Source organism: Dipteris shenzhenensis, chromosome 31, assembly GCF_047967505.1.
Source record: "Dipteris shenzhenensis isolate YYH24624 ecotype China chromosome 31, Dip_SZ_1.0, whole genome shotgun sequence".
In the NCBI taxonomy this organism is placed as follows: domain Eukaryota; kingdom Viridiplantae; phylum Streptophyta; class Polypodiopsida; order Gleicheniales; family Dipteridaceae; genus Dipteris; species Dipteris shenzhenensis.
Genome location: NC_141626.1, coordinates 32,792,732 through 32,818,789, shown reverse-complemented (window position 1 = coordinate 32,818,789; position 26,058 = coordinate 32,792,732). Strand labels below are relative to the sequence as shown.

Here is a 26,058-nt window from a genome sequence, read left to right as displayed (position 1 = left end):
CGCTCAAGTTGGCCTGTGAGATTCTACTGCTTGACCAGATGTAGGAGTGCAGAATGGTCAACATGGAACATGAAACGATGACCCAAGACATAGTACTGAATGTTTTTCACAGAGAAGATTATCCTAGACCTTTGTGCTCTATCATAGAATAGTTTCTCTTTGCTATGGAGAGTTTGTAGCTCACAGAATATATGGGTCTGTACCATCTTGTATCATCAACACACTACTCGCTCCTCTATTAGATGCATTCACAAATTTAAAACGTGGAATCTTTTGTTCCAATCTGGAGGTATCAACATTGTGCTCTGGATAGTTGAATCTTGAGCTAGTGATAAGCCGAGTAAGTCAAAACATCGAGTGACTGTGTTCGAGCGAGCCCAGAGTTCGAGCGACACTTTTGATGAACTTTTTCTAAACCTATAGTAGCAATAGTTTTTTACTAGAAATGGTTGAATCTACATGACACTATTAAAGATTGTTTTTCGTATGATTCTTGGCAACATTTAAGATAAACTTACTATTGGGGATAACTCGTAAGTCCATGCAAGTTTGCAAAGATTCAATGAATCCCAAATGAAAAATTATTGGCAACATACAAAGAGAAAACCTATCATTTGATAAATAATAAATCCATGCAAGTTAGAAATCATTCAATAAATACAAAAGGGGAAATGCTGCAATGTCTACACCTCAAGGTAGTCACTCAAAATTATGTAAGGTAACACATGAGTTGAATGGGTTTCTTTATTGTATGGACTTATATACAAACAACAATAGTCTCGCCCATGATATAGAAGCTCCTCCTAGAATAATCCTTCACAAAAAACTATTTGTAGCTCATCGATTTTTATGCTACCCATATGATTTGATCCCATTTTCTACACAAAATGTTTTGATTACAGTGCTGGTAAAACTTGGGGTAGAGTCCCTGCATGTCGCAGTAATCCTAGGCAAACACATCTGCAAACTCCGTGATTAATGCCACCAACTTTGTTTAAAATTCCTCTTTGAGAAAGGTGCTGATCTTTACTAGTTTGAAGCACCCATCCACTCCCAAAAACATTGTATTGAGGACATCTTCCTAGACATGGGTCACTGTCACCATGCGTTACTTGAATTCCTGCTCCTACTAGAAAGCATCCTACAAATCCCAAATCTTTTGTAACTAGATCATCCGTTGACCTAGTCTGTAGTACTAGAGTTGCCAAACCCATGAATGGTCTAGGTAGGAGGTACTATGTGGAGATCTATTTGACATCAATTGTGAACAAAGGGACCAGATCTGGGTTCGCCTGCACAAACTCTTCCTCTCAGCATCATCCAAGACATCTGCCATGTTAACCATTTCAACCAAGACTAGGCATACTAATCCTTCCAATACGCAAGTTGCTCACATCGGCACACGGACTTTCTTCTTGCCTCTGTGCAATGATAAGGTATAAGCTCCCAATTCGGCTTGACTCTAGCCTACTATAGCAATGCATTGTGCCTCCTTGTGTGTGTTTTCAAGATCTACCTGTCAATAAGGTGGAAAGGACCACTAGAGATATGATGCTTGATGAGTTGTCTGGTCCAAATGTGGAGCTTGGCTAGGGTGAAATGGTGGTGAGAAAGTCTTTCATTTGATAACAAAAGCAACTGGAGGTGCTCAAGTACTTAGAGGACCCTGAATGGCATACATAGAGTTGGTACCCTATCCTTAGGGATAGGTTAGATTGATGTTTACCTCCACAAAACTGCACCCAAGGAATGCATGGTGGTGGCAACAATAACATGCAAAGGGGAAGCTTGTAAGAGAAGTTAAAAGTTCCAGAATATAAGCTATAGCCTTGGATAATAAGTCTAAGAAGTGTCACCACCTCCAAGCAGAAAAGTGAAGAAATGTGGACACAAAGGTAGTTCAAGTCGAAAGGAAATAAGCACAGCCTTGGACAATAAGTCTACGAAGTGTCACCAGGAAAAAAGCGAGAAATGTGAGCACAAAGGCAATTCGAGTCAAAAGCAAATGTAAAATGATTAGTAGTTTAACACATAGAAAGATAGATGTTGTAGATGAGAATCTTTTGTCACATGTGCGCACCTGTGTGCGTGTTTCACCCAAAAAAAAAGTGTGTGTGAGAGAGAGAGAGAGAGAGAGAGAGAGAGAGAGAGAGAGAGAGAGAGAGAGAGAGAGAGAGAGAGAAGCCTCAAAGCTTTATTAGATGTTGAAAGTGCACTTGCATTATGCGACGTCCTAATGTAGATGGAAAGGTTTGAGGTTAGTTGAGATTTAGTCTTACTTGTTGGATTTCAGTGACGAAATGAGGCTCATAAATATTCCTTCCTCCAAGTAAAAATTCAAATTTAACCTTCAATGATTGTATTGATTGTTACTTTTTCGTAGCCTTCATGTGGGGGAATGGCATGGAGTCAGATTATTTGGTTGGAAAGTCCATCGCTCCCCATTTGTTCTAGGGAAAGTCCTCTTGTGGCGTATTCCCATAGATACTCCTTATGGGGAATCACAATATTAGGGCATTTAGATACTAGCACGTGTGGGCATGCCCAAGGCTGATGGACGGGCAAGATTGCTCGACAATAGATGGTGCAAGGTGCAGGATTCATTTATTGCTTGGGCGACGGCGATAGTGTGTAAATCGTTGGGTGCAAAGCAAGTGTGTGGCATAGGGGAAGCTAGAACGAGAGTCCATTTGTCAAAACAAAGGGGCGACAACTGTGATGGTGGTGTTTGGTGGACGAGAAAAAAAGCAAGGTTTGTGAAGTGGACGATTAAAACGGAATTTAAAAAAAAATAAAATAGAAATAAATGTAACCGCCAAGATATTCGAGGGGAGATGCCGTGCCCCAAATAAAGAAAAAGAAAAATTCGAAAATTTTCAAAAAGGGATACCGGGGAAAGGGGAAAGGGCGACCGGCAACGGGCGTCGACTAGCCGGTAAACCGGGGCAAATGGACGGGAAAGGCCGAAAGGGAAACCGGGTGGGAGCCGGTAAACTACATCTTCCCATGTACCGTAGACCACAGCTGCTTCTCCGCCATAGCCAGATCCGCCATAGCCAGATCTCCCTTGAGAGCTTCTTCCCCTTCCTGCCCCCCTTCCCCTTTGCTTTCTCCTCCCCTTCTTTCTCCTTTCCCTTCCCGCCCACCTCCCTTTTGGGCCCTTCCCCCTCTTGGGCGATCCTCCCCTCCCCCTTTCCCTCCCCCCTTTCGCACACAGCGGATCCAGCCTTCCTTTCGCCCCTACCATGAGTAATTCGGCCGCCCTTCCCCCCCCCCTCCCTGCCTCTAATGGTACGCTCCGCCCTTTTGGTTTCCTTCCTCTCTTTGCCCGTACCATTTTCGGTAGACTCGAGTCTTCGCAACGGACTTTTTTTCGGGGAATTCGATTTGTTCGCAAGCCCTTTCCTGTCTCAATTGTCTGCAACGCATCCCAATTTCGGATTATTGAGCCTTGGTAGTGCTGAGATTTTCCGGGAAAATTAGTATTCTCTCTTGAGCGTTAATTGTCTTTTCAGTTGTCTCCGAGTCTGCAGGATGCAAATGGTTATGTGTTCTAGTGTATGATTCGTATTGCATCTCTCGCAGGAGAAGTTTGTGCGACTCCTGCAATCCGACCCCAGAGGAGTGATAGGTCGGCTGGCAAAGGTGAGCTGTTTTACGTGTGCCATCAGCGTTGGCTCATTGGATGTGGATGGTTTACTGAATGCAAGTTCAACTCATGGTCTCCTTGCATATTGATTTTGTCAACGCGGCTGTGGAACATGGATAGTGTGGATTGTAATTGTCTCAATTGGTGTTTACTGGCATTTCTAGGAAGGAGGAGGAGAGCAGCAGCTGAGCAGAGGAGAACGGAGCAGGAGCATCGGAGTAGACTGATGCATGACAGCGAAGAGGAGTTTTTTGTGGCTCCCAGGCCTGTCAGTAGGAGACAATCTAGGCGAGCTGCAAGGCACTCAGCTCGGGATGAGTGGGAAGATTGCCTTCTTTTTGATGGTTTTGTGGATGACGATGACCTAGATGTGGCTCTTGGTAATTATCTCTATAGTGAAAGATCCGAGGGAGTGCTAGAGAGCACTCACAAGGCTTTATTTCATTGCCCTGCATTAAAGTTTTTGTTATTGGGGAGGTATGATTTGGTTAGGTTTAAGATAATGCTTTGAGTTAAATTATTATTTTTTAAACATTTTTGCGTTATGCTTGCAAGTCCTGACTTTTCTGCTCAATATCTGCATTCTGTAGCTGTCACGCTTTCCTTATCTGAGACTTCTCGCAATGTGAATGGTGACAACCAAAATATTACATCCTTACAGGGTGGAATTTTGGACATGTCGTATGAGGTATATCATACCATCCATATTTATGGGGTTTATTTGTTTACATTTTGGAGGTATAAATTTTTTTGGTCTCTGTTGGCGAGTTCCTATTTGTTTTACTTTGTTGATACCTGGTCAATCGTCTTGCAGAACCTTGTTTTACTTGAAAATGTGAAGTGTGCAGCCTCCCCTGCTGTAGTCAACTCACTAAGTGGACACGTGTTTGACAAGAACAATCATTCATCCTCATTAAAGATCGTGGATGAGTAAGCCTTTTTAGGTTCAAATAGAATGTGTCTTCTGAATATCTCAAGATAGTTGCATACACTAAAGCTCTCATCATTCACAGGGCAGTGCTAGTTGCTGATCTGTTATCTTTGCAGAACTTATGTTTTCTTACTGCCGCATCCTCATGGCATACAAATTCTTTTTTTCTTGTTGAATGCTGTTCTGAAATCCTGCTTCTTGTGCAGACTATGCACAATCTGCCAGAATGAGTACAACAATGGGGACTCCCTCTTGTTTTTACCATGCATGCACACTTTCCATGACGCGTGCGGTTCTGAGTGGTTGTTGAATCACTCCAAACTATGCCCCGTTTGCAAGCATGATGTCACAGAGAAAGTCTAAGGAAATTGTCGTCTGCAATTTGTAAGGTATGGAGCATTGGCAATTGTGATCTCAGTTAGGTGAGAACCCTCCTCGGATCTCCCTTGACGTCTGGCTCTTTGTTCACTCTGTACATTCCAAGCATCTCCTTTTGTATATAATTTCTCCCGCTGATAGTATACACTCTTGTGGATGTCAGCACATTTATTGTTTATCTCTGTGAATAAACTTCAATGGCTGGTCTTTGTAAGCTTCATTTGAAGACATTGCAAGAGGCCCTTCACCTAAACCAAGTAGCATCGAATTAAGAAAAAATGCCTCAAAAGTGATTTAACATGTCTTAATGTGGCTAAACATGGAGTCGCTGCTGTTCAATTTGATCATTTTTTCACCTTTGTGCTCTGTATCTTCTAAGTACAGTAATGAAATGGATTTTAGTATTTCTTTTTATTCCAGGATATAGTTATGGCGAGAGACTGTGTTGTTTTCTATTACGGCCACATTTTTGGATTCCAGATAAGGGGATATTGTCGCAGTTCTACAGTTCAATTTAATGCAAAATGCGAGCAAAAAAATGCCTGCGTATAGGGACGGAGGGAGAGGTGTGTAGAAGGGAGAGAGAGGACAGAGCGAGCAAGCAAGAGGAGTATTTGAGTGCATGAGAGAGAGAGAGAGAGGGCAGTCTGAAGATCTGCTACCTAGTACTGACCATTTCATCTGCTTGTTCTCTGATTTGTCAAATTTCTTTTGTGAGAAAGTACCGACCATTTTGGATAATTGAATTGGAATCCTAAGTATCCACTACTACTTAATTTCTGGTAGTGTGTAATCGTTTTTAATTAAAAATTTGCTACAGGCCCGATAGGACCTTATGTCACGGAGGGGAAAAGAGGGGAAATAGCTATTTCCCTCATGCTGTACAAATGACAGCGGAAATTGTAACAGCGAGATAGCCTAACTCACTCTCTCACCTGCTTTATACTATCTGAACTGAAAGAATGTTGCACTCAAGACACAAGTGGAGCTGTGGAGTGTGTGAGAATCAGAGGGAGAGAACATAGCGGGCCTCCGCAGGGGGAGAATGAATAATGAACAAGAGAGTACAAGTACTTGTGAGCACTGCCTTCTATATTCAATGTAAAGTTTTACATTTAAAAAAAAATTTTCATGGCAAACAAAGAATGTAGGTGTTTGTGTATGTGTGTTAATGTGAATATATGCATGTTTTTTAAAAGGATGATAAGATATGTAATTGTTACGGAAACAGGGTGAACTGTTAAAGCCGTTTACATTGTGTTTCCTCTAAGAGAAACTGTGGTGTTGTTTATTTTGGAGGAAACGAATCTCATAAAAGAGTCTTTTAAGACTCAAGTGTTATTGAGCCCTTTGCGTCCTTGTCTCATTGTGATTCAATATGTCCCATGCTTCAACAGAGGTGTTTGAAGTGGTCAGACGTTCTTCCAAATTTGGAAAAGATGGACAATTTTCTGTTGGTGTTGACTATAATCGAATACTAGAGTGGATGAAAGTATATTAAGAATGTGTAGAACTGAATCTTTATTTTATTGGTACTTGAGATGTGCTGCTTCAGTAGAGGTCTTTGAAGTAGTTAGAATGTACGTCGGGATTTCTGAGGACAGGGAAATTGATCAGATGTGTGTTTTGTTGGTGCTAATCACAGCTAAATGCCACAGTAATTGTGGATGACAAACATATTGAATTTTAAAAAGTGTATAATTGTGCACGACATAAACATAATCAATTTTAAAAATTAAGAGTCTTCGTTATGGTATTGAAAATTGATTGTCGATGGGTGGATAGCAAGGAACTTACACTGAAGGGATGAATTGTGAAATATGTGTCGGCATGCGAGTAGCAAGGTAAATTGGAACATGGTCAGTCCACAATGCTGTTGTGGTGCTTGATATACTGTCTTGTAAATGAGCATTTGTTCATATATGATCTAATTGTGAGTTATAGATTGTTGTTGATTGTTTGAATGTGAACTTCATGCTAAAGTTGCTCATGAGCGTTTGTAATTTTGATTGTTTTGGGTTGGAGGTTGGACATGTTGGTGAGAGCATCAGCATGTCTTTGCAATTCATGATATGTACCAATGTTTGCTCTTGAAGAGTAATATGTCGAAATGATAAATACTTAATTTCTTGTATAAGGTTTGATGTGTATTGCAACGAATCATTTTCATTTGTAGCGTTAACTTGGACAATATGGACTGGCAACATGTTGTTGAGTATAGAAGTGCCCATTGTGTTGTTTGTTGTTATTGCTGTTCTTCATCCAAGTTAAGTTCTTTCAAGAACTGTATCAATGTGCGGTAATCTGAACTTGAGACAGAGTTTAATGCTTGGTATATTTCTTGTCATGGTTTCATTATTTTTTTGCAATGATTTTTTAGTGGTGTAAGAATTTTTGTTTTGTTCATTGATGGTAAAGGGTAATGAAATCGACATATTTGTTACTCATTCTTTTTCAAGTGTAAGTGTGATGATGTGTTTGGATGTCACAGATATTAGGATCCAATAGTTTTTCATCACAAGATATCTATTTGTCTACAAACTCAGTCACTTTAGCATTTGTTGTGTTGTAGTGTGGAGCGTTTCTTACCCAAAGGAGTAGGTGCTCATGAAGGCTTTCTTGATTTTGGGGTTCTGTGACCGAAAAATTAATCATCTACTTGTTCGAACATCGTATCATAGGTTTTTAAGAGTGTTCTCAATGCTTGCATCCGGTGATTGTAATAGCGCGCACGTCACATGGTCATTTCGTATAAGCTCATGCACATAAATTTCTTTTGTGTCCTGCCCACGTTCTAAAAACAATAATTTGCTTAGAACGGTTGTTAAAGGAGCCCATCTACTCTCTGTGCTTGTGAATGTCACGAAGAATGTGGAGGTCCTAGCTGTCTGATCATTGAATCCTTGTTTGCGTAGGTGTTCCAAATAGTTAGGCGATGCTTCAAGTTGGATCAAGTTTCGATATCCTACATTCGATTGTAGGACTTTATCTAAATTAGTTGTTTTAACGTCTTTTGCTGTGAGTTCATGTCCTTGTAGCTTTCCTTTTCATATACGTATCCATGCAGATCTTGCAATGCTTTTGGAAAGTATACTTATTGTCTTGAAAAAAAGACTTGGTGTATGTAAAGCATGGCGTCTGTGTAAGAAAACAGTACAACGTATGTGCTAAACAGATAACAGGATCTGGTATGCAAGAGAGAAAAGCTGATAGTATGAAGAATAAAAAATTTGATTACTGTAAAATTAGTATAATAGATGGCGCTGCCTCCCAGTTGTGCGCTCTTGTGTGAGAAGCTTCGATGGCGTGCTGGAAATAGTAGATGACGGAGGTTGGGATGTAGCTAGTGATGATTATGGGTTTCACGGGCTTGCTCTTATATAGCCACCAGTCGTAGTCGGTTAGACCTAATTGGGAGACTGACTCAGTCAGCTCAAAATGGTCGATTGGAGGTCGGTCCCGAAATAGGCCACCGACCACTCGTTAGAACAGTGGCGCATAATAGAGCAACTGACCTACGTTGTCCGTTCGGCCTAGAGCCATCTGGGATCTCATCTGGGGCTCCAAACGGGCCCCGCAACCCGAGAGTGTATCTGAAGCCGTCAAGCCATCAGGCCACACTTGGTCCCCATCTGATGTCCAAACCAGGACCTATCGGATAACCTATCTACTCAAATGCCTTCTCTTCATATGGGGGGACTCACAAGTAGAGTTACCTGGTTTCCACATAGTTGCATGAGAGTGGAACATTGATATCTAGCAGTCTCTCTTTGTGAAGAATTTTCCATTTTATAGTTTGGTGGTAGTTGTTGTTTTGTAAAATTTTTTCTAAACTTAGATATCCAAAGAATAAGGTCAGATAGTTCTGTTCTTCACAGTGTTTATCTTTCAGTATGAATATTGGTTTTGGGTCCCCAGTTGGAGCTATTGCCAATACTTGAGTTTCGTAAAGACATCATGTGAACTCGTAAAACCATGCAAAAGCGTGTCTGTGTATATTTCATCTGTGTTATTTTGATGCATGTCGATACAGTCCTCTGTGCTTTTGATGTTGGTGTCTTCGACTGTAGTTGAAAGTTTGACTAGTGGTAGCCATTCTATCGAGATTGTTATGTTTGCTTCTTTATAAATAGGCTTATTGGCTAAGATAGGAAAAGCTTTCATAACACAGTTTGGACGTACAATTCTTGCAGTGTATGGATTTTTGTATTCCATATGTCTTTTAATTGCAATAGCAATTATTGTTTCATTTTGCAGTTGGCGTGGCAAAACGAATTGTACAATATCTATGTTTTCTTAAACATTGATGATGCTTCCTTTCATGATATATTGCCCATATCCAGAGTAGTGTCGTATTTGTGTAAAAGTTGCATGTGGTGCTATCAAACGCTCTTTGAGTTGGCTTAAATTTGAGATCTGTTTGATAGATGTGTTTAATTCCATTCAGTATATCGTGGAATTTTTTTTTGTTAACATATGCAAAGCTTGTATCTCGTGGAATTTTGTCTTTGTTAACATCTTGTAAGAAAGCTTTGCATATGTCTCAATTGTCAACAAAGTTGAGCTGATGCAATATAGCTTCTTCTCGCAAGAATGCTATTATGTTTTCGTTTGCTTGTGTTACTTGCTGAAGGAAAAATAGTCTATGACAACAACATCATGGGTAAGTAGGAGTGTCTACAATAGTATGCTTGAAGCGTGTAACAGCTTTTGATTTTGTCAAGCTTGAACGGTGTTGTGGGATTGGAAAACCTCCAAAATAGCGCGATCACGGGGCATCCATGCATACAAACTTCATGATGAGAGCGTAGGAGGGAGGAGATGACTCATCGGGGAGATGGAGATACACAAGTGAGATAGGGGGAAAAGGGGAGGGGGAAGTGGAAGCAAAAGGGACATGTGGAAAAATGAGAGGGAAGAGGGAGACTGGGGGGAGAACATATACACCATGAGGCTATGGGGAGTAAGAGGTGGAGAAGGGAGAGGGATGGTAGGAACATCATGGAAGAAGGGGATGAGACATGGGGAAGAATGAAGGAGAGGAGTGAGGGAGTGACTTGCACACTATAGGAGTAGGGAAATGGCTTAATCTTCCAACATGGTGGGTATACAAGCGAGAAGGTCTCCCATCAAGCAATAGACCCTCCTTTTTATAACCAAAGGAAGGGGAGTCCCCTCATAAATTCCTCCTCCCACATGCATGGTGTGGGTGGAGACCTTCTCCCATGTGGGCTTGGCGGTGCGCATCCTCAATGGCATGCGACAATTTCTTCCCCTCAAAAATCAAACCTTCTTATCCTTAGTCTAAGAGGCCTCATGGCTCCATCTCAATATTATATTGCTTAGGAGGACAAGTGGAGGGTTAGCACATAGATGCTTTGCCACCTCATTCTACTTTTCCTTTATGAAAATATTATCCCTTGGACTATTCCACATGGGTCTAGCCCACATAGATGAGAAAGTCTAAGATGCCCTGCCACCTCTACCAATTAAATACAATATGTCCCCTTGGCCTTGGCCATATATCAATGTTTCATGGGACCGCCTAGGTGGAGGGGTGGCACATGGAGATTCCATGCCATCTCACCATACTATATTATTTGCTCCATGGACTATGTACAACACACCTATGGGTCCTCTTACTTGGAAGGGTGGCACATGGACATGCCCTGTGACCTCAACCTTGGGCCCTTTTCACTCCATATTATATTCTACTAATGCCACACAAAAATATTCACTTCTACTTATTACATTTACAATGGAATTTTTTTTGGCGGTGACAGATTCCCCCCCCCAGGCATGAAATGCGCAACACGCCCATGCCTGGGTCACAACCAAACAAAGAAAGGCTTGTGATGCCTTTTGTTGAACACTTTCTTCCTGTGCAGCTCCTACAGCTCATGAACATCCACTGATCCATTGTTGCATTCCTTGATGACCTGATATGGTCTAGACCACTTCGAAAGAAACTTTTTGTCCATTTGGTGGTCTAATCTACTATCAAAGCACAACACCATGTCTCCTTCTACAAAATGACGCTCCCACCCCTTACGGATCTTGGCATCCAAGCGGGCTTTTTGTTGATTCTTCTGGATCTCAGCATGATGCAAAGCATGCCGCTGGGTCTTATCCAATTTTTCAAGTTGAATCAACCTGGCTTCAACTTGTTCATCTTTTGACATCTTTTGTTCCTATACCAACCTCAGTGCAGGTACTTCTATCTCGAGTGGCAGAACTGCTTCGGTACCATATACTAATTCAAATGGGGTGTGTCCAATGGACGTCTTGTGAGTAATATTGTATGCCCAAACTGCCTCAGCAACTTTCTGATCCCATTGGCCCTGATGTTTATCCACCAGTTCTCCTATGGACGTGCACAAGAGGCCATTGACCCGCTCCACTTGACCCATGGATTATGGATAATAAATCCTGGAAGTGTGATGATCGATACCCATATGTTCCATGAGCGACTTTACGGCTTCATTCAATAATGGACTCCCAATGATTGGGCACAATCTCCATAGGTGTCCCAAAACGTGTACATATGCACTCAAAGATGAAATTTGAGACTACCTTACCATTTGCTGTTGAGAGAGCTACAGCTTCGGCCCACTTGGTGACATATTGTGTAGCGACCAAAAGGTACTTTTGCTTGCGGGCTGTCATTGGTAGAGGGCCCACAAAATCAATGCCCCATATTTGAAATGGATGAATGGACATCACAAGATGATGTTGCCCAGGTCTGCTCATAGCTGGTGCAGTCAGGCGGAAAAGAAAAGGCAGCCAGAAACTTGTAGATACCTCCATACCATGGATCATCTGCTTCCATGGCTACTACAAGGTTCACTTCAGGACTTTCTTCCAAGTCAATTAAGGCGTTCTTTAGATTAGAACAACCTCCTTTTACAATTTTGAAGGTAAAATCATACTCTTAAAAGATTGCTAACCACTTAGCCAATCGGCCAAGGGGATTAGGCGAATGCAAAACCTGCTTTGCAAGACCATTGCTTGAAATAATGACAAAAGCTCTATAAGCCACATAATGCTTAAAATTTTCAATGCAAAACACTAAGGATAGAGCATGCTTGTCGGCATTAGAATAGCGTTGCTCTGTTTCAAGCATTTGTCGTGAAGCGAACCGAATGGGATACATGAATCGGTCTTCCCCTTGCTGGAGAAGGATCCTTGCCAAAGTGTACTCTCCAAACCCTGGATTGATATAAAAGATCTTGGACCAATCGGGGTTGCGGAGAATAGGCTCAGATGCAAGAGCCTCCTTGATTTGCACAAACCTTTGATTACAGGACTATGCACAACATGTTAGATATCAATGCTCCACTCTCGTGTAACTACACGGGAACCAGCTAACTCTACTTGTAAGCCCCCCATATGAGGAGAAGGCATTTGAGTAGCTCGGTTATCCGGTAGGTCCTGGTTTGGACACCAGATGGGGGCCATGTGTGGCCTGATGGCTGGACGGCTTCAGATAGAGTTGGCACACTGCCAACTAGGCTACATGCAAGTGCGGGAAGGCATCCCATGACTGACCGCACTGAGGGTAGATGGAGCATTTCCCGGGGCAGCCCACTCTCGGGCTCCGGGGCCCGTTTGGAGCCCCAGATGATCCCGGATGGCTATGGGCCGAACGGCGACCATAGGTCAGTTGCTCTATTCTCCGCCACGGTTCTATCGTGTGGTCGGTGGCTTATTTTGGGACCGAGTCAGCCAGTTTTGGCAAACTGGGTCGGTCTCCCAATTGGGTCTAAGTGACTACGACTGGTGGCTATATAAGAGCAAGCCCGTGAAGCCCCCTGATTCCTTAGCATCCAGCCTCCGTCCTCTACTATTTCCAGCACGCCATCGAAGCTTCTCTCACAGGAGTGCACGGCTGGGAGGCAGTGCCATCTATTTTATCAGTTTTACAGTAATCAAATTTTTGATTCTCCATACTATCTGCTTTTCTCTCTTGCATACGAGATCTTGTTATTTGTTGAGCACAGACGTTGTATTATTTTCTTACACGGTATCAGAGCTTGGGCTCTACCAAGAAGATTTGGTAGTGTGTTTCTGTTTGCGAGTAGATTGTGAGAGATGGCCCAGCCCGCAAGACTGCGAATCCCACCGTTTGGCGAAAGCGGAAAGTTGGACGGCACTAACTATCCACTCTGGAAGTTCAAGATGAAGACCATCCTAAGTGCATACGAGATTTGGGATACTGCTACTGGGGTGGACCTGAAGCCAGTTCCGAGACCGAATCCAACCAATGCAGCACAACAGATAGTACCAATGGCAGATGAGATTCTCGTGTGGACAAGAAGAAATGCAGATGCGCTGTGTTCTATTGTCTACAGTGTAAGTGATTCTGTCATGGCATTAATTCAACATGTCACCACAGGGGAGGAGGCATGGACGGTCTTGAAAAATCAATACGAGACCACGAATCAGACGTGGATTCAGAATCTGAAGACTCAACTCGCGAACGAGAAACTGTCTGAGTCTGAAACAGCAGAGAAGTTCATCACCAGGGTGAAGAAACTGGGAATAATTTTCTCCCCACCTTATTCCTAGGTAAAGCGATAACAAGCTGGGGAAAACAGGCATTACTTGTGTACCCAAATGTAACTATGATGTTCGAACACCTACTTTGTTTGGATGGTGGTTGGTAAGTGGACCCCAACCTCAGAACCTGTACTGCTGCCTAGGATTTGACATCTTTTTTCAATATTATGTTTGTCAAACTCAATATCATTAAAATTTCTTAATTTGATCAAAATTTTTGCACTCTAGTTGCATTTTTCAACTTAGATGTCTCAAACATTTTTTCCTTATATGTTTTCCTTTTTAAACTTTTTATCCAATTGATGGAATTAATTGTATGGCTCAATTATTGATGGGACTTTTAAATCTAAACACACACACACGCGCGCGCGCGCACACACACACACACACTTGTGCATGTGCGCGACATTATGTATCTTGGAAAGTGGACACACATTGCATCTCTCTCTCTCTCTCTCTCTCTTTCTCTCTCTCTCTCTCTCTCTCTCTCTCTCTCTCTCTCTCTCTCTCTCTTGTCTCTCATTCTCTCATTCATGACAAACACATAGAAAGAATTCTTAATTAAGAGCCAAAATTGAATGTGGGTACTAGATAGCATAGCTCTGATTCCATCTATTAGACCCTAAATTATTCATAGCCTCCCTTAGAAGCTCCCACGTTCTTCAATCTCTTTACAAGTTGGGCCCCTCATGATTGGTATCTTGAGTGTGTAACTTGCTAGGCTATAGAATTTGTCTCCCCTCTTGTTATCTTCAAATCCTTAACGAGAGCTCATATAATTGTAAGCATCAAATCCATGCCATGCTCTCTGTGAGCATCAACAACATCAAATCTCATATCATTGCAATCACTTTGACAAAGAGAGAGAGATCATTTCCATTACAAACATTAGACCATGGGATTGAAAGCTTCTTGAGATCTAAGGCAATGTCAAAACTCATACATGCCGACATTGTACTTAGACTAAACCAAGTTCAACACTTGCTTTGTTGAGAATGGTATATAAGGGATACCATGAGTGTGTATTGATTTTGTTTTATTATGTAGAGGTGCTTATAAAGAAAATACCACTCCTAATTCCTTTTGTATTAGTGTAGATACCCACTAGGGTAGGATGCTTAGAAGGGCCCATAAGCTTTCCAAACTTTAAAATCTAATTGACACGAATTAAGTGAGTCGGAATTCATGCCTGCAAGTCTTCATCACCCTCTTTGAAGCTCATGATTCTTTTTGCATGAATATGGATCCCCACTGAGGAAGGACACTTAGATGAGTCCATATCAACCATCTTAAAAGCTTTTCACACTTTAAAACTTGAATGATAGGAATCAAGGGAGTCTCATTTAATGCATTAAACATACAAGTCTCTAGCGCAAATGAAATAATAATTCCAAACCAATTTTCATTTTATCTAGTGCCACTCTTAGCAAAGAAGAAGCCAAACTAGTGATTCTTTTAGCTAGTGCCCAAGTTGAAGGAAGAGGTGCAAGGTAGCATTATTAACCAAAAGAAGGACCTTAGGTTAGTCAAAGAGGCTAAAGAACAGTACCGACCTTGCTTGCATGGTTTTCTTTTTCTCTTTAAGAAAAGGTCATGTTCCTATTAGTTATGTATGTGAAGGTGCTCAATTTATCATCATGCATGTCCTAGAAGAGTAAGCAAGTGTGTGTTTCTATGACTTCTTTTGATCTCATGTGCACCCTCCTACCTCAATGAGTGAAAGTGTGGGGAGTGGCCAGAGATCCATCTAATATTCTTGCTATGGTGTAGCTAGAATGAGTTCGGTATGTTGTGACTATATTATGTAAAATTTGCAAATTCAATAAATGTACACTTAAGTTTCTAGAGCAAATCAGTGGCTATATGATGCAACGTTTGAAATTCAATACAACTACTATCAAAAGCAAAGATATAATATGATTCAAAATTAGTTGCTACACTTATAAGAGTTTGAAAGCTTACTAACAATACAATGTTTGTACAATCACTATAGTCAAAACAATGACTATATGATGGTTGATTTCTGCACTGTACTAAACTAACTTTCTCTAGCTAAAAATGAAGGCCCTCTTTGCAACTTTAATTGCCAACATCTTTTGTAATCTCATCAACAGGACTATCTTGCACCTATACCTTTTTATCTTTCTCCTACTGCTTCTCTTGCTGTTGAATTGGATTGTCTTCTTCAGATTGAATGGCTTTATGTGCTAAAGCTGGCTCTCTAAACCTGAGAAGATGGTGTTTTCCATGAACATCTAAGCTCAAAGGGATTGTAATGCCACATGCAAGGGCATAGGCAGTGTAAGCAAGATAATATCCTGCCCTAGAGCAAATTTTGCCAAGATAGTAACCAAAAATATTGTAAGCAGATATTTTGTCCACAAGAATGATCTTGTCCTTTTGCTAGTTGATTTGATCACCTCCCAAGAACTCTAACAAAGATTTGAAGGACCAAACAGCTATCTCACCATCATTACTTAAATGTCGGTGATAAATTAACAGTTTTGCAAAAGAGAGCCTCTTAATATACTGAGAGAGGCTGGCAAGCTGGCCAAGACCTTTCTCCCGGGTCCCACCAGACCTCACAAGGAAGGAATCATCTTTAACATACAACTGCACAAACCATTAAAGGCAACATTAGAATAGAGATATCAAAAGACAAGATCACTAAAATGAAAATGAGAGCAAAGTTACCAAAAGACAAGATTACTCACCTTCATATTCTCATCTGCCTCTAGATCCTTGTACTTCAAAAGGAAGGTGCTTCTCTCTATGATATCTTCTGGTACTCTCTTCTGCTCCTTCCTATTTCCAATCTTGTCAAATTTAAAGTCTCTTTGAATCTTCATGAATGTCTCATCTCGATGTCATAGTCTCCCTTATATTTTTGAGCAAAAGTTTTGGCTTTAGAAATTCATGTGAGAATTTCACCTCCTCAAGTTTAAGGGGCATACTCTTGTAGGAAACAATATCATTTTTGCCCATAGACTGAGACACTATGTGCAGAGACGATAATAATAACCTATAACCATTCAAGAGTGAAAGACCTCAGGTAACATACTCAAACAAATCATCCATCTCGAAATAAGGCAAGAAATGCACAACCTGCCTCAACACCCACGAATGTGATCAAATTACTCTGTACCGCACACCTACAAAGACCCCACCATTTGAATTCCCCGATAAGTACTTGGTCAGATAACACACCTAATGGCGTGTTTTTGTGCGAATGTGCATATCATTACGAAAAAAATGGTGTATAATGCGTGATCGACCATGCAAATCATATCCGATGGTGACAATACTTTGCACGCACCTCAACGTAGTTAAAACAGACTTGCGTGCAAAGTGGAGCCCCCATCTGATAAGTACTTATTTGAATAACACACCTATGGCCGTGTTTTTATATGGTTGTGCATGACAGTAAGGCAGAAATAGTGTGTTATGCTTGATCGACAATGCAAAGCATATTGTGGATGGGCACAATACTTTGCACACACCTTCAACTAGGTGGAATTGACTTACATGCAAAGTGGCCTTCCCATCGCATAAGTACTTGATCGGATGACACACCTAGCAGCGTGTTTTTTTTATGGATGTGCATGACAAGAGCAAAAATAGTATTTAATGCTCGATGGACCATGCAAAGCATATCCGATGGGCACAACACTTTTTGTACACCTCAACTAGGTGGAATTGACTTACATGCAAAGTGGCACCTGCATCCCATTAGTGCTTGATTGGATAACGTACCTAGTAGGCTCATCTTTTTTTACGGATGTGCATGACACTAGAGCAAAAATAGTATTTAATGCTTGATTGACCATGCAAAGGATAACTTGGCATGTCCATCTGATTGATCGGATAACTTCTCCCACTAATAAATTAAGTACTAATTAAAAATTATAATAAATAAGTAGATTATTAAAAAGAGACTAATATTTATGTAATTGTTGCCACTGCAGCTTGCTTGCGAAGGACTCTCACAAAGGAGATGGCTATAGATTTTTTTCCAGGGATGGATGTGATTTTATGTAGCAAAAGAGAAGTAGTTGCATTTGCTACAATCCATGATAGTGATCCCAATTCACTTTGCCACTTTCGAAGACTTGGCGAAGATAAGGTAGCAGTTACTGTATCAAAGATTCTTAGCGCACATGTTGAGCTAAAGTATAAATGTGGGATATGGAAACACTTGGAGATGTTATGCCCTACAATACATCCAACAAATCATTTATAGCATGGGACAAAGATGAGACTTATGCAACAGACATTATCAAGAATACAAAGTGCACCACCTTGGATTTTACTATAGGGGACATTTTACAAATGAGATCATTTGCAAATAAGATTGTAGCAGAAGGTGAAGTATTGGGATTTGAACAAGTGGAGCAATGGTCATTTGCGCAGATGAGGATTCTAAAAGTCACTGATGATGGTATGGTTGATAACATAACATCCTTATGTGATCCCTACTATGAGGTAGGCAAGAATATGAGATGGAGCATGCAATTTTTAAACATGAGAAAGAGGCACGTGGTTTTCAATGATAAAGACAACGCATACTACAATATCAAAGGACCTAAAAAGTGTGCCCATGTGCCAGGCTCTATCACTTCAAATGTGGATGATTTCAATATACTCAATTATAGAAGTGACATCTTATCTGGAGTGGATGAGTTCATTGGTTCCAAGAAACAAAATGATTTTAGAAGCGAAGCCTTATCTGGGGTGGATGAATTCTTGCACAGTGAGAAGGGCAAAGGTTTCAATAGCGATGTCTTGTCAAGTGTGGATGAGTTCATGCATATTAACAAACCTGGTGTCAATCAAGGTTGTGGATTTGTGAAAGCCACGCAAGATGTCCCAATGAGTGATGTTCTCTCAGGAGTGGAAGAGTTTCAAGGTTCTCAATACTCTCGTAGAATATTGAATTCATTGAATGGTCCTAAGAGTATGTAAAAAACGAGGATGAGATCAACAGAGGATTATTCAGTATTTAACTTTGATTGTGATATGAACAAGGATGCAACGACCAATCATGGATGCTTGGTTACAAACAAATGTGAGGAGAAGAAGTGCATAAATACAGATAACAATGTGCACGAGGAACGAAAACGGTTATACATATGCATGAAGAGAAAGAGAATCTAGGCAGATCCACAAAAGCAACCAAAGAGGAAGAGAGTAATGAAGGAGGAGAACATGTTAAATGCATTGGGATATCTATGTTGCAAGCGAAGATGTATGCGCTTCATTGATCTTGCAGACATCAGGGAATGTAGAGGACACGTGTGGCAAAGAAGGGGAAGCGAAAGAAATGAATACCTTCTCACAAGTCTCTCTTGCTTTCTTCAGAATGGCAATAAAAGACTAAGTTCAAGACAAAAGGTAAAACCTCTCGTAAATGGAAAAAGGATTTGCAATAAGGCATATCGCAATATTACTGGATTATCCCATGGTACATATTGGGATTTAGTCACCAAGGCAAAGGGCGGCAACAAATTTAGCATTCACGGTAATAGAGGAAGGTCCAAATCAAGAATCTCAACTGTCAAGGCAGCAGCAATTTTGCAAGACTTCATACATGAAAATGCTTTGCCTCAACCCCATATATCTACCAAACTCCCTAACGGTGACGCGATCATTGAAATGCACCTTCCAATGGGCTTGACAAAGCTCGAAGTATTTGACTCTATTGCAGAAAAGCAAAGGCAAAGAGGGGATGCCGTAGCTTCTTCTCATACTTTGTATACTCTTTGGAAGAAGAACTTTGGATATGTTAAAATCCCAAGGAGGCAAAAAATGTCAAAGTGCAATGTCTGTGATGATTTAAAGCGAGCGATTGAGAGTGCAACATGTCCAAATCAAAGGGAATTATACAAAAAAGACCGAAAATCTCATCATGACCTTATTCGACATTCTAGACAAAAATATGCATTTTGGAAGGAGCAAGCTATTTCGCATCCTGATGACTACATGTGCCTTATTGTAGATGGCATGGATCAGAATACAACAACATTTTCTCGTTTTGTTGCCACTCCACCTAAATTACAAGGAAAGCACTTTCTAAAGACACATCTATGTGGAGTGTTAGTGCATGGAATTAAGTTCTTTGCAGATATATGGATTGATTCCTTGCATCTACATGATAGCAATCAAGTTGTAACATCTATTATGAAGGCAATTCGCAATGTACATGCAGAAAAAGGTCGCCTGCCACCGACTTTGAGAATACAAGCTGATAATTGCTGGTGAGAAAATAAGAATGTACTCATGTTTGCATTCTGCTCCATGCTAGTTGCTCATCGAATCTTCAATGAGGTCGAATGTGGATTTTTGTATGTTGGGCATACACATGAGGATATCGATCAGGTTTTTAGCACAGTCTCAAGGGAGCTTAAATGTAAGGATGTGGAGACAATAGATGACTTGGTAAGAAGATGTGGCAGGCAAGTTAGTGGTCGTAAGGAAAGTACAGTATGTGAGAGGCTCGAAAGAATGTATGATTGGAAGAGCTTCATTCTACCTTTCATACAAACGGGTGGTGATGCATTGACAGGTCATACCAATCCACACTACTTTCATTTTTTTTTAAAAGATGAAAAACCCGTAATGCAATGGCAACAGTATTCTCATGATACAAAATGGGAACCTGAAGAACCTTACAGTCTCTTAACTTCAATTCCCAGCAAGGAAAGGTATCCAACATGGGCTCCTATACAAGAATTTAATGAGAGGTCTAATTGTGAAATAGATGGATTAAAAGCATTTATTATATACAAAGAGGAAATGCTCCGGAGATATCCTGATTCGAAGCCTACTTGGAGAGAACACACTACCACTGTAATTAACAAGACACGAAATTTAATAAAGGACCTTGAGAGCATGCGAGGCTCAAAGGATGTCAAGGAAGAATGCAATATGTTTTGGCCAAATGTTCATAACGATTTGCGCCCAGCTCCAGTCTTTGAAAATGATTTTGTATCATTACTTCCACGTCCATATTGTGGACCGAAGAAGAGAGAGTTTATGCCACAAGTAGATATAGAGGTCGATTGTTTTGTTGTGGTTCGGCCATCGGATGATGAATATGAGAATGTGAAGTTTTGGGTTGCAAAAGTAGTTTGATGTGCAAAGAGATGACCAAGGGAGAGCTACAACATTTACAGCGGTATGGTATGAGCCAAAGGGCAGGAAGGAGAATATGGATAACAACACATTATATACTAATTGTAAAATGAAGGAGTGGGTCCCAAATGATGAAGCAGTCTCTCAAGTTTCGACGGAGACAATCATAGTGTCTTGGCATTCAAGGGCAAAGAAATCAAAGAAGCACATGGGATATGAGGTAGAAGGAAAAATAAAAATACCACAGCAAACTATTTTGCATATACACGAATTTTTAAGGATGCTCGCCATGGAGGAAGTAGAAGGAGACAGCGCAAATGAAGAATGTCCATGATTAAAGCTTTGTATTGAAGTCCATTGATTCAGAAGGATTTTATTTGGGTACTAGGCAAGGAGCCAATCCAAGACAATTATAATCAGAGTCATCACCTCGTATGTCAAATGAGAGTCAAAATATGCACTGGATGTCACCCAAGGGTCAAGGCTTGCCAAGACAATAGGGAGTTAATGCAGATGGCACCTGGCAAGGGACTATCACATTGAGCAATAAGACAATGGGGAGTCAATGCACCCAAGGGGCAAGGCTTGGCAAGATAACTTGTGGGAGTTAATGCAGATGGCACCTGTATTTTGCACTGGATGTCACCCAAAGGTCAAGGCTTGGCAAGACAACAGGGAGTTAATGCAGATGGCACCTGGCAAGGGACTATCGCATTAAGCAATAAGACAATGGGGAGTCAATGCACCCAAGGGGCAAGGCTTGGCAAGACAAGCCTAGGTCAAATTATGCAGATGGCAACTGGCAAGGGACTGTCGTGACATTGAGCAATAAGACAATGGGGTGTCAAATTATGCAGATGGCACGAATTGAGGCTCTTTAAGAGCAACAATTTAAATTGTAAACATATGTTCAATCTATATCATTTTGGATATAAAGACTCTAGCTAAGAGCAACATCTCTCAATGTAATCATATACATAAAGCTACAATTGCTATTATCCCTCTTTGGTCTTATGGCATCATGTCTTCTTTCTATTTATTAAAAGTTTTGTTAAATTTTGTGCATATTGCCGAGTGACAATGTTATTTTCATGAAATATTTAAGTCTCCTTTCATGGATTTATAAATTTATCACGTCAACGAAAAACGTCAAGGAAAAATATTAAAAATAATTAAATTAACAAATAATTTAGATATAGCTAGAATTTCTAATATAGGATTATTTCAAATTCTTGCATGTTGGTGCAAAAGTATAGATTGAAAAAACAATATTTGTATGTGAATATGATAGAGCCACAAAGTGAACTTTTGATTTGGGAAGGAAAAACGTCAAGGAAAAATATTAAAAATAATTAAATTAACAAATAACTTAGATATAGCTAGAATTTCTAATATAGGATTATTTCAAATTCTTGCATGTTGGTGCAAAAGTATAAATTGAAAAAACAATATTTTTATGTGAATATGACAGTGCCACAAAGTGAACTTTTGATTTGGGAAGAAACTTTTTAGAAAGTAAAATTTTGATTTGGAAAGGATATTTTCATAAAGTAAAGTTTTCATTTGGGAAGGATTTTTGGGCTTCGTCCAAAAACAACACAAAAAGTCCAAAATTAATGAAATAGGTGTTAATTATAAAAAAAAAAAAACCTCTAGATTGAGTGGTTCTTCATGTGTGAGTGTTTTACCTGCATGACCTTAGCATCAATTTGTGAGAATATGGGATCTAGTGTATGGCAGTTGTTGTCAATGGTTGCCAATGCTTGGACCCAATTGTTGACATTGCTTTGTGTATCGGCCACTAAGGCATGTTGTTGCAAAGGGGCTGATTTGCTTCAGATCTTCATTGAAGAGGTTTCATCCAATGCTCTAAACACAATTGGTTTTATTGCTCCTATCGCCACATTGACTCTTACTATGGTGTCACAATTTTGGATTGTTAATCTATTAGTTCCCCAATCATGGAGGACTGAAGGTTCACGCAACCAAGGATGTCCAAGCAAGATTTGAAAAGATTTCTTGGGGAGATCCAAGATTGTGAATTGAAGAGAAAAGCGGAGTCATGTGACTTTTATGGACACTCCATTCACCATTCCCAAGGGCTTTGCACATGAATCATCTACAAGGCATATGTTGAAATTATCCTTTTGCATTGGTGCGAGAACCCATTCATCATAGAGCTCCTTGGATAGGCCATTCACACCTACTCCACCATCCACTATGGCCTAGACTTCCTCATATGCTTTATGTATCAAAGGCATGGTGATGTTGCGTATGTCATCTCTCTCACCCATTCGCATAGGGATATCTTTTATGTCTTCCATAGGTGGAGGGGGATTTGCTAATTCAATCCATTCTTTGAAACTCTCTGAGATATTGGGACAATTTCATAAGAGGATTCTGATGGGAATAAACACTGAGCACCCTAGAATTCTAGAGAGTGCAGCACCTTCAAGTTGGCATGGCAGTATGAGGATCAAATTACATTTCCACCCCAAAATATGGCTGAAAAGTTAAAAGGAATACAAAAGGAGGTGAATTTGAAAATCCAAAATACAAAAAATGATGACTCTTTCAAGGAGACTAATTTAATATCATTAAAGGTCAGAAGAATCCCATCAAGATATAAAGATTGAAAATGATCAAATCAATTTTGAAATAGATTTTCCTTATTTCAATGAAGATATGTGGCAAATATTTTTTGACACTTTTTTTAATTTTGACGATGATGTTGGTGATATATTTGACACAGATGTTGATACAAATGAAAAAATTTATGATTTCATGGTGAAAATTCATTCTGATTTTAATTTTGGAAGCTTCTCAGTTCTGAATTGAGCTTGTTCTTTTTCCACCCATTGTTGAACTACCTGAAATTGAGCCTTCACCACTTCTGCATTAGGGTATGGATATTCTTTTATTTGAGGATCGGGAACTGATGTGGATGAGCTGGCTTGCTCATTGCTTCTGCCCTGAGGATGTTTATTGTAGCACGGAGCTACTTAGCTATAAATGGCCCTCAGTTGGACGGAGAGGTGAGCTTAGCCCGTGGTTATGAAAGAGATATACCAAGGGGGTCCCCTGAGCGGTCAGTTTCTTTAGCACTCTTTTTGCCCTTAGTTCTTCGACTGCCTCCTCTTCCTTTTTACAAGACTCTTCTTGATTTTGTATGGTTTTGGCCTCCTATCTTTGTGGTGCTTCTTGGTTGGCTTTCGTCTTTTCCTTTGCCTCGGTCTATGATTCCTAGAGTTTGTGGCGGGTTGCTTGGCCTACCTCTTTCTTCTTTGGGGATGGGGAGGGCTTTGTAGGTGTGGTCCATGTCGGGATTAGAGGTGATAGTAGAGAACTATCTTTGGAGGCATCGCCAAATTCCTTGATGGTGGGCACAGGGTCTAAGGATAGATGATGGATGATCAACATGGAGAACATGGGTCTTCCAATCTTATACTAAAAATGCTCACATAAATTCAAGAGCTCCCTATAGAAATATTTGGCCAAGTTACTCTCTTGGTACTTCTATAAACATGTCAGCAAGTTTGATAATATTATATTGTGATGCTCCATGTACACAACTTAGGTGAAAAGAGTAATTGCCCTCGCAGGCTTAGTAATTGTTGGTTTGTCGATCAAGTTTATGGGTATTCCACCCCTATGGATCTTATTGTTGTAGTTGACCAAGCCTACAAGATGCTAGTGTGGGGGTTAAAGGCCATTGTACCTTAACCCTGGTTATGTACAATACTCAAATACACATGTATATGGATGACATAGAAGATTAGGGTGTTTTGCACCCACCAAAACTTGTGTGGCTCTCTCTTCTGGCTCTCCCTCTCTCTCACCTTCTTCCGTTCCACTTCTGTTGTTGAGATCCCTCAACTAGTATCAGAGCATGGGTGTTCAAACTCCGGGTGTGAGCTTGAAGCCGAAGTCTACAGCTACAGCTCTATGGGAGGAAGGAGAAGCTCCATTGGATGACTTTACCTGCATCTTGATGTGTAGAGACCTTGCAGAAACCTTTGGAAAGTTTTTTGAGTGGTTTTTTGCAAGCCATCCAAGTGGTTTTGGAGGAAAAAGAGAGGCAAAAAATAGTCTATTTTAGACCTGAGAGTCTTGATGAATATATCTTTCTCTAGAAGCTTAATCTTGCCTTGAGATCAAAAGAAAAGTTGTAGAATACTTTGAGTACTTCATTTTTCTTTTCTACATCTCTTTCATCCGAGTTTTTAGTGAAAAGTTACAGCTCCTACAAAAAGTGACGAAATTCAAGTTCCTGTGTGGGATTTTGTGTGTTGGATCTCTATATCTAGGCCACCATTTGCAGTTCCAACACTTCTAATGGATTCAGAGTGGTCCAAAACTTCTACTTGTGAAGCTGCTTCTGATTCTATGAATTTTTGAAGATGTGGTGAAGCTCTATCTACTCCAACGTCTTCATTTCGTCATTTCTAGTGTGAGTGGGATCTCAACATCTGGGCCTCCATTTGTAAAGCTCTCTGTCCTGTTGGATCTGGATTGCCCAAAACATCTATCTACAAATCTACTTACCATTCTGTGAAGGATCGAGGGAGTTGTGATTCTCTGTGTTTTTCCATCGTCTCTTCGCAAGAAATTTCACAAAGTTTCCAAGACCTTCTCATTAATTGCCACGTGGCATTCTGGCTAAGGTTAAGTTTCCTAAGGTTTATTTTTGCAAGTACTTGTAGAAAAGTCAACTTCTGAGACATTTGCTTCTCGTATTCCTCAAAAATCCCTTTGAGGGTGGATGCCATCAGGTGCATTGCAACTCTAGCGAACTGAGATGACAACTAGGATTTGCTATCCATGCAATTCTTCAAGTTAATTATTATGCTCTTGGAGATCACCCTTGAGAAAGATACATCACATCCTTTCAGTTACTCTACTGCTGCTTGAACATGCCAAAAATTGCAGGTTCCTCTCGTATCAGGAAAGAAGTGAATTGTCTTCTTTAGTACATCTTGGAGGTCTATTGGCAAGCTCAAAATCTTGACTCTGCCATCTTTATTAATCTGAGTGTTGGGGCATATGTCTAGAATATCTTATCTCTTCCACTGCTTCTCGAAAAAGTGTGCTTGATACTGCCTCCAAAAATTCCTAGAGACTTTTCAATCATGCTTTCATTGATGGTAATCTTGTGACCTTGACATACTAGTTGCCCCTCCTTCACTCTCACCTCTACACCATCATGGTGAAGTTTTGGAGAGCATCCAAATTCGGATTTTGGATAGCGAGAGAGGAGCTCCCATATGTCAGGATTTCAAGATCAGGGGAGGAGGGGCTCTGGCACTGTGCTACATAGGGGGAGGAAAGACTTTGTGAGGAGCTCTCAGACTATGCAAGGTCCATTACGAGAGGGGATAGAAGTTGTAGGAAGAGTGCAAGGAAGAAAGAA

General features: G+C 40.5%; 1 protein-coding gene across 1 annotated transcript; it reads left to right on the top strand.

Moving 5' to 3' along the window:
• The first annotated feature begins 3,003 nt into the window (after positions 1 to 3,003).
• LOC147881357 (uncharacterized) lies at positions 3,004 to 5,293 on the top strand. Its single transcript, XM_087369974.1, has 6 exons — positions 3,004 to 3,291; positions 3,586 to 3,645; positions 3,814 to 4,029; positions 4,240 to 4,337; positions 4,464 to 4,579; positions 4,787 to 5,293. Exons 1-6 carry the CDS (start codon positions 3,246 to 3,248, stop codon positions 4,941 to 4,943), a joined length of 693 nt encoding a protein of 230 aa, XP_087226100.1. The 5' UTR covers positions 3,004 to 3,245; the 3' UTR covers positions 4,944 to 5,293.
• Positions 5,294 to 26,058: the final 20,765 nt, after the last annotated feature.

Coding starts and splice junctions, on each gene's coding strand:
- LOC147881357 (XM_087369974.1), top strand. CDS start 3,246: ATGAGTAATTCGGCCGCCCTTCCCCCCCCCCTCCCTGCCTCTAATG. Junction 3,646..3,813: donor TGATAGGTCGGCTGGCAAAG/GTGAGCTGTTTT, acceptor TGGCATTTCTAG/GAAGGAGGAGGAGAGCAGCA. Junction 4,580..4,786: donor TCATTAAAGATCGTGGATGA/GTAAGCCTTTTT, acceptor CTTCTTGTGCAG/ACTATGCACAATCTGCCAGA.